General features: G+C 35.7%; 1 protein-coding gene across 1 annotated transcript in view; it reads left to right on the top strand.

Moving 5' to 3' along the window:
• akap13 (A-kinase anchoring protein 13) overlaps nucleotides 1-9,512 on the top strand; it is a 98,727-nt gene extending 89,215 nt beyond the window's left edge. Inside the window, 6 exon segments of the mRNA XM_048158474.1 lie at nucleotides 57-127; nucleotides 1,399-1,443; nucleotides 1,610-1,660; nucleotides 2,212-2,685; nucleotides 4,795-5,107; nucleotides 7,050-9,512. Coding sequence (XP_048014431.1) covers nucleotides 57-127; nucleotides 1,399-1,443; nucleotides 1,610-1,660; nucleotides 2,212-2,685; nucleotides 4,795-5,107; nucleotides 7,050-7,108 — 1,013 coding nt within the window. The 3' untranslated portion in view covers nucleotides 7,109-9,512.
• The last annotated feature ends 295 nt before the right edge of the window (nucleotides 9,513-9,807 follow it).

Below are 9,807 nucleotides of genomic sequence, written 5' to 3'. Positions count from 1 at the left end.
TGTGTGGGTGTCTGTTCCAAGTGAGACTGATTGTCTTTGTGTTTGGTCTCCTGCAGATGGAGACAGAGAGGAGACAGAAGACTCCGCAGAGCTCCGCAGGACTGAGTCAGACAGCGTTCTAAAGAAGGTACAAACAGGGTCAAGACAGGCAACTATTAGAAAGTGTGTGTGTGTTAGAAAGATTGTGATAGAGAAAAATAGCTGGACAAAATTAGCTGGACAATAAAATAAATTTTAATTACTTTTTGCTATATATATGTGTGTGTGTGTGTGTACATACATACATACATACATACATACATACATACATACATACATACATACATACATACATACATACGTACATACGTACATACATGAATAAATGAATAAATGAATGTGTGTGTGCATATATATATATATATATATATATATATATATATATATATATATATATATATATATATATATATATATATATATATATATATATATATATATATATATATATATATATGTATTTTTATAAATAAGCATGCGATATATATATATATATATATATATATATATATATATATATATATATATATATATATATATATATATATATATATATATATATATATATATATATATGTGTGTGTGTGTATATATATATATATATATATATATATATCGCATGCTTATTTATAAAAATACATTAAATACATTTTATATACTAAATATACACATAACTTTCCAAATTAGTACTTCAAAATACTTTAATTTTGTTAAGAAATGTTAAGATGTCAAATAAGGAAATATTTAATATTCTACATTATTTCTAGACCACTAATCAAAAAAAGCTAGTTAGTAATGCGGATGACATAATTGGTCAAATTAATTAGAAAAAAGAAAAAAAAGTATAAAAAATCTTAAATATAATTATAATTAAATATAATAATAATAATAATAATAATAATAATGATGATAATAATAATAATAATGATAATAATAAATAACATTTTATATAATATATACATATTTTATAAGTGCATTATTTAAAAAGCTCTTACTGCTGTTCTAAAATGTATTCCCATTAACAACCTGATTCATGTTTAGTCATCAGTGCATCACCATATGCTCAAGCCATTAAGTGCTGAGCATCAGAATATATGTCCGCTGTAGCACTCATTACCTGAAATGAACTGTAGGTTTACACACACTCATCTTAGAACATAACTGTATAGTAACTAGATAACGAGGACACATAATCTGCCCCACAGCAGCAGATTAATGCGACCCATCATCACAGCCTCTTATTTCCGGCAGGGGCTTGCAGTTCCCTGTCGAAAAGCACATGGATTGCTGATTATTAAATTATGTACAGTACCCTCCTACCTAGTGCATTGACCCTGTGACTGCCTCTCTTTCCCACAGGCAAGCAACACCAACCCCCTGCTCATTCTCAAGAGGAGCAACGAGGTGTGTTTTTCTGTTTGAAAACAGCTCAGGATAGATTGTATATGATTATTAAATAATATATTTAAATGCATAGGTTGAAATCTACACTACAGGAACAAAAAAGTAGGCTAGCCATCTACATCTAAAGAGATGCTTTCGTTTTCTCAATCCTTTTATCCTCCCACAGCAGGTTCTTCAGAGCGTGGCTCATCTTCATGACCTGCTGAACACATTACAGGTGAGTCATTCTCTTTTTTTGTCTTGTTATTTCTCGCTCTCTGCTCTGTTCAGGCCAGAAGCTCTCATCCCCAGCATGACAGAAGGTGCATGAAAAGAAATGAAATTTCCAAATGCAGGGGTTTATTTTGCGGGCTTGTAATCAAGCAGAGTGCATTATTATGTATTAAGATGCACTCTGATAGATTTGAACCACTGTTGACCTTAAGTGGGTGATTATCAGCCTTTTCCCGGGACAGGTGCTCTGTGGCCACCAGATATATGGGGCCAAATTCATCTGAATTTGGGTTTTGCACCTTAATATTCTCAGTGTTGGGGAAAGTTACTTTTAAAAGTAATGGATTACAATATTGCGTTACTCCCTTAAAAAGTAACTAATTGCATTACTTAGAATAAATGGGAAAAAAGTAACTTAAGTTACTTATTTGAAAAAGTTACTTGAAAAAGTAATCAGATTACATAACTCGAGTTACTTGTAATGCGTTACCCGCAAACACAACATTTTCTCATTTAAAGCTCAATTTTCAAACACTTTTCTTACCTCCAACATAGGCTGTTGTCGTCCAACAAGACACCTTCATCGAGGACCAACGGCACGCCCTGAACGAACGCCCCCAGCCCTCTTCACGTCACCCGTCCGTCTCCTCCTCTACCTCCTCCTCTTCCTCTTCCTCGTCACGGCCCAGCTCGCTAATCGAGCAGGAGAAACAGCGGAGCCTGGAGAAACAGCGGCAGGAAGTCGCCAGCCTCCAGAAGCAGCAGGCTGCCCACGCAGAAGAGAGGAAGCGGAGGGAAAAAGAGTGGGAAGCACGTGAGCGGGAACTGACCCAGAGGGAGTCGCAGCTGCAGACCCAAGAGGAAGAGGTGCAGAGGAGATGCAAAGAGCTGGATGAGGAGAAACAAGACCTCCAGAGTAAAAAAGAGGAGTATCAGAGAGACCTGGCACGGCTGAGAGATGGCCAGAAGAAACTGGAGAGAGAGCGAGAGCAAGTGCAGAGGGAGGCAGAGCAGATCAGACAATCAGAGGTGAGGCTGAAGGTCAAGGAAGATACTGTTATTTACTCACCCTCATGTCATTCATAATATCTTGGCCACTCTTTTCAATATAAATATGATGAATGAGAAAGAACTTGGGCCTCATAAAAGTTGTCTATATGACTACAGGGGTGAAAAAACAGTACAATTGTAAAATATTATTACAATTTCAAATAAATGTTTTATATTTGAGTATGTTTTAAAATGTAATGTATTCCTGTGAATTTTCAGAATCATTACTATCTTTAGATCCTTCAGAAATTATTCTAAAATGCGATTTGCTGCTCATTTCTCATTATTATCGATGCTGAAAACAGTATTTTTGTGAAAACTGATACATTTTTCCAGGATTCTTCAAAAGAAATAGAAAACTTTTGTAACATTACAAATGTCTTTACTGTCACTTTTGATCAATTTAATGCATCCTTGCTGAATAAAACTATGATTTCTTTAAAACTGACTGACTTTTGAACAGAAGTGTATATTTCAAGTCTTCTCAAGTCATACAATAGCTTTTTGAGAGGAACAAATTGGAATTTAAGTGATTATTCACTTAAAATCCACCCTATATCTTGCTTTAGTGTGTTTGTGAAAGTTCATTAGAGAAGACACCTCTGATTGGCCATTATGTTCACACGCTCATCAGATATGTCTGTGATTGGCTACAATGATCAATGCTTCAAAAGCATTGTAAATAGTCATCAATGACTCTCTTCATTGAAACCATTGTCAATCACAGACATATCTGATGAGCGCATGAACACAATGGCCAATCAGAGGTTCAGTCCCCATTCATTATATGTAATAATAAGGAAAAAAGTGACCCTTAAAGGGTTAGTTCACCCAAAAATGAAAATTCTGTTATTTATTACTCACCCTCATGTCGTTTCACACCCGTAAGACCTTCGTTAATCTTCCGAACACAAATTAAGATATTTTAGTTGAAATCCAATGGCTCAGTGAGGCCTCCATAGGGAGCAATGACATTTCCTCTCTCAAGATCCATTAATGTACTAAAAACATATTTAAATCAGTTCATGTGAGAACAGTGGTTCAATATTAATATTATAAAGCAACTAGAATATTTTTGGTGTGCCAAAAAAAAACAAAATAACGACTTATTTAGTGATGGCCGATTTCAAAACACTGCTTCAGGAAGCATCGGAGCACAAATGAATCAGTGTATCGAATCATGATTCAGATCGCGTGTCAAACTGCCAACGGCTGAAATCACGTGACTTTGGCGCTCTGAACAGCAGATTTGATACACTGATTCATTTGTGCTTCCTGAAGCAGTGTTTTGAAATCGGTCATCACTAAATAAGTCGTTATTTTGTTTTTTTTGGCGCTCCAAAAATATTCTCGTCACTTTATAATATTAATATTGAACCACTGTACTCACATGAACTGATTTAAATATGTTTTTAGTACCTTTATGGATCTTGAGAGAGGAAGTGTCATTGCTCCCTATGGAGGCCTCACGGAGCCATCGGATTTCAACTAAAATATCTTAATTTGTGTTCTGAAGATGAATGAAGGTCTTACAGGTGTGGAACTTCATGAGGGTGAGTAATAAATGACAGAATTTTCATTTTTGGGTGAACTAACCCTTTAATTTTGCCTTTTGTGTTCCACGAAAGAAAGTCACACTGGTTAGGAATGACATGAGGGTGAGCACAGAATTATTTTTCAACTAAACATTTTCATCAGCGCTTCAGCTTTCAATATAATCTGAATGGTAATATGTTGAAGATGCATTTGTATGTCATTATTCTGTGATGGTACAGTAGACTTGCACTATGTAACATTGATTAGTTGAGAAAATAGATAATCTTTTCCATTCCGCCCCAAATTTACATAACTGTTCTGTAATTTTGTGGAAACAAAAGTCCTGCACATTTGAATTGTACCATCTCGTCTTCAACATGATCATAAATATAGTTCCTTTTTCCTAAAACCTCAAAATGATTTGAAACTTAATAACAGTCGGAGTAACTTCTCTTCCTCTTTAGCTAAAAAGTGGTTGCGGTTCTTCTGTTTATGTTTAAATAAATTTTCATGTTACCAAAGACCTTTTTTTTTCTGCATCGTCATCTGCAGGCACTGAGGAAGAACCGGACTCCATCCACAACGTCCGAGGACTCTTCAAAGTTCCAGAGCACTGGTTCACTGGACCGTGACCCCTCAGAGGTGGAGCTCTCCTCCTCCCCGTCTGCTAGAGACTTCCTGTCCCGCATGGACTCCAAACGCAAAGGGAAGAACCTCAATCCATTCTCCTCCAATTCAAGTCAGAAATGCCAGAACAGCGAGGCGCAGAGCCAGATGCCCAGCCGCCTGCTACAGCTGGCCAAGCCCAAGGAGAAGAAAGACAAGAAGAAGAAGAAGGGAAAAGGGCAGCAGAGCCAGACTGCAGGTAGAGTCATGAAATTCAAACAGACACCTTTTACTTTCTCAATTAATGTCTCAGGTCTCAAAATGAGTTTTGAAAATCTACTTACAGGTCTTGAAATGAATCTCGAAATTCACTTGCAGATCTCAAAATGAGTCTTGAAATGTCCTGTTCACACAGCAACTTACAGTAGCATCTCGAACACTGTCTGTATGAACGTGCAACGGGAGTCAAGCCCATAGCGAACAGTGAAAAATAATATAAAAGATGGCATCCAAAAAACTGATCAGTTTTGACATAAGAATTCAATCGCTTGTTTCTGCTTTTTTGTCACTGTTTTGATCCGGAGATTCTGTATTCTTTCAGAAGTTGCGTAATAGCGCCCCCTATCGTATAACAGTGGAAGCAAGGAAAGCCGGAAAATTCCGTCAATGGCAGGGAAAGAGTTAGCACAGCAGCTTTTATATCCGAGTCGCCGAGCATAGAACACAAAACTAACGGGAGCAGCTCCGGCGGAGAACAGTGACTGGATCTAGAACCTTCAGACGACACACAGCTCATAACTCCGTCGCTGTAAAGGCCAATTCACACCGCACAGACAAACGCCAACAAACAAGTCGGCCGTTGGATTTAGAATTTTATGAAAATAACTGTCATGTTCACACTGCCCCAACAAACACCGATTGAACATGGTCAGTCAGGTGAAAACTAACTCTGACCAACTCTAACAGATGCCAACGTGTTTGTTGGTGTTTGTCTGTGCAGTGTGAATTGGCCTTAGGTTGCCGAAAGTACACACAGTAGAGACACATTTGTGCAGCGCAGAGCGTCTCGCACTGTATGACGTGACAGACGACTAGTTTGAGTTCACACAGCAAGAATCTTCAGAGAATGCGGTTGTGAGTACTGAAAATTTACGGTTATAGAATGTGGTTGTCTTTCCCGTAAAGAACTGAACTGTGCGTGAACGTAACCACATGCAGGACTCAAATACAGGACTGAGAACCATATTCTGTTGCTGTGTGAACATGACCACTGTGCACAATTCATCTGTGCATGATATTCTATTCTAATATTAAAATATCTATAACTTTCTGAAACCATTTTCTGATTTAACTGCACATGGGTGGTGAGAAATATTAACCAAAATGATTACATTTGTATCTGTATCTGTGATTCTAACTGGTCAAATAGATAATTTTACAGTCCACTATTTTCATATAATTATGAAACGTATAAACCGTATAATGAATCATTTTTCTCAGGCACCCAATTTTTAAAAAAAAAAAATTATTGTTTGTATGAAGACTGTTTGGTTTATTTTATCATTTGGTTCCTTTGGTTTAATGTATTTTTTATTATTTAATTACATTTTCTTTATAGATAGATTTTTTTTTTTTTTTGAAGATTATTTAATATTTAATTTTACATTTTTGTTATTGATTTATTTATCCTCTTAATTTTTATTTTATTTTACATGTTTTATGTGTGAATATTATTTAATGTAATTGTATATAGATTTTTTTTGTGTGTGAATTTTGTTAGGTTTAATTTGATACACATTTTGATTTATTTAATGTAATTTTATAAATATAAAAAAAAAGTGGGTTGTTTGTTTTTATTATTTAATATTTTAGTGCTCACACAGCATTAAGCAACTTACTTTTATTATTTATTTGACACAAAATCATGAGTTAAGCAGGATAATGTACAATCAGTTACGTTTCGCAATAATGACCGGCTGACTAAACATTTTCCTTTTATATATCAGCTTTTTCCAATCCGTAAAACCCCTGAAAGATAAAATAAACTCCCAGCCTACACTATAATTATAGCACTAAATATTGTTTTTCACTTCGAAATATGACACATTACATAAGTTCAGTGTGTTGCGAATGCGATTTCATGTCGTCATTGTGACTGCTTGTAAAAGCTCCAAAGTGAACTAGTTTTTGTGTCTTTGCAGATTCTCAGAGCTCTGTGGTTCCAGGCGCGACCCCGGACGGAGAGATCTTTTTCTGCTGATTCGGCCCCCTCTTCATCTTCCACTATCCCATAATGCCTCCATACAGGGCCGCCGGTCTCTGGTTGTGGACTTGTAAACCAGAGTTAGAAGCACATACCTGTGGTCTTGATGGGCGTCAGGCCTGGACAGGAAGTTTAAACTGATCATTTCCTGTGACCTGATTTTCAGCAGCCAGCGTACTGCACAGTGCCTTCCATCCCTCACATACACCCATGAATGCAAGCGAACGACTTTTGGGGAACGGTGCGTGTCGGATAAGGCGCTTTTTCCACACACGGACTTCCTGTGAAAATTAAAAAGAGATTCATACCAGCAAGTGGCATCACGCTAGGAGAACGGCCGCTTTGAAAGCTCTCTGAAGGACATTTGACTAATGAAGATACTAATCATCAAAGTGAGTGAACTCAAATGCCAGTTTGCAATGCAGTGACTAAGTTTCTACACGTTTCCATCTTTTTTCTTTCACCCCCATCTTGTTACTATGTGCCTCACTAATAGATACTTTCTGCAAACGAACCGAAACAAGTCTTTTGGACCAGACTTGGTTTAAATACAGTCATAGGGTTTTAAAAGGTCACAAAATGCCTTTAATGAATAAAAGGGATGCATATAAAAACGTTTTAGTGAGCACAACAGAAACGAAAGCGCAAAAGAGCATATTGCCGTAAGAAATGTTATTTTTGTTTTAATTTATTGGTTTTGTTAATCACGTTTCCATCCCTAAATGACTGTAAGAGAGAATGAAAATGTGTTTCACTGAAAAGACGGTTTTGTTGTGACTCTAAAGGCTTCACAGACCCCACAGAATTTTTTTTCTTCTTGTAAACCTCAATGCAATTTTAATCCTTAGCACTTTATAAACACATGTCAAGTGGGAAAAAATGGCTGGCTTTAAAACGAGACAATCGATCAGCTCCACTTAACTGGTAAACAGCCTCCTTTGTATCTGCGAGGTTTTATTTGATAATCTTTTACTGTACCATATGAATGTTATGTAAATTTGTTCAACCAAACACAAAGCTAGCTTTCACGTAAGCTACCAAAAGAGCGGGTGTTTTCAACTGCAGTATTTTTTTTTTTTTCTTTTACTATTATTAAACACAAATTGAACGAGATGAGGGAATCAGCTTTACAGTATGTAGACTAACAAATTACCACAAAGTATCTCAAATGCAGTTCAACGCTCAATTTCAAGCCAGAAATGATGGATTTGACAGACCAATGTGGTAAAAGTATGATTATACATTGTGTTTGTGTATTAAACGCCTGGTTTGTACCCTCTAATCACTAGATTTTAGCCAGTCAAAAAGCCCTCGCCTGCTGGCCAGGCTAACCGTTCTGTTGAACATAAGGAAATATTTTAAGAAAGGGGAAATTATGCAGATAAAAGTGTTTAATTTAAGCTTTCTGCTCTGTTTTTAGTTTCTTGCCATTAAACTTCTACCTAACACACCTTTCTAATGCATCAGAGTGATAAATGTCTCATGATTCATTTATCGATCAGTTCCCTGTGACCTCTTGGGACTTAATTAATACGTCCGAGAGATTTTTATGATCCGTCAGCATATTCCCACAAAGGAAATGTAGCTGCTGACGCCGACATTCTGCATGCTGTTATGTTGTTGTGGTGCTAAACTGAGAATTGAAATGCCTTAACCAACAGAGGGCGCTGTGGCGATGTTCATCCTCTATCATTTCTTCAGTCCCACCTGAAGCGTCAACACTTCAAAGTCAACAAACGCCTTGTTTTGGCGTTTAAATTTGAATACTCGAGGCTGATGGTCGTATTTTTTTACTTGCCTTAAATATTCCCTAAGTCCTGCAGTATTTGTCAGTTCCTTTTATATCGCCAAATCCTCCTTCAGGGAAACGTATAATTCAAGATGAATTATTACTAGCACATTACTAGCTACTGGGAAGTTTTCGCGCTCATTTGATAGATTGGCTGCCATGAGAAATGCACTAAAGAAGAATCCAAATTGTCACGTTAATGCAAATCAAACTTGGTCTGCTACAGGCAGTGGGCCTTATATTGACGCTATATTTAATTTAAAATGTTCACAAATTAAATAAAAAATTAAACTGCTTTTATCCCTCACAGCCTCGTTTTTATTCACGAAAAATTAAACATGGCTTCTACCCTCATTAGGTTCGTGGTTACTAAGAGGTACCATAATTTCTTATCAAATTTTGTGTAAAAAAGGGGCAAAATACCACATTTTTTGTAAATATCTGTAATGTAAAAAAAAATGGTAAAAGTATTAATTATGGATTTTCTTTTTTGTGCTTTGATTTAAAGCTTTTTATAACTAGCTTTATTTATCAGCATTCTCTGTTTTGGAGACATGAAAAATGTACATTTAAAAAAAAAAAAAACCTTAATAAATGATTATTGTACTTGTACATGTGCCTGTCTCATTTATTTATTTATTTGCTCTGGTAAAATTTCTGTATGGGAATGAATATTAATATTATTAGATATTAATATATAATTATAATATATTAAATATAAAATCTATTTAAAATATATATTAATATCTATTTTATATATATACAACCTGAATTCTGGAAATGTTGAGACAATTTTTTTTTTTTTTTTTTTTTTTTTTTTCTCATAAAATGGAAACAGACTTTCAAATCACATGAGCCAATATTTTATTCACAATAGAACATGGGTAACAAATGTTTAAACAGAAAT

The sequence above is a fragment of the Megalobrama amblycephala genome, linkage group LG15 (genome assembly GCF_018812025.1).
Source record: "Megalobrama amblycephala isolate DHTTF-2021 linkage group LG15, ASM1881202v1, whole genome shotgun sequence".
In the NCBI taxonomy this organism is placed as follows: domain Eukaryota; kingdom Metazoa; phylum Chordata; class Actinopteri; order Cypriniformes; family Xenocyprididae; genus Megalobrama; species Megalobrama amblycephala.
The sequence above is the reverse complement of the archived record's forward strand: the minus strand, read 5'-3'. Positions and strand labels throughout refer to the sequence as shown.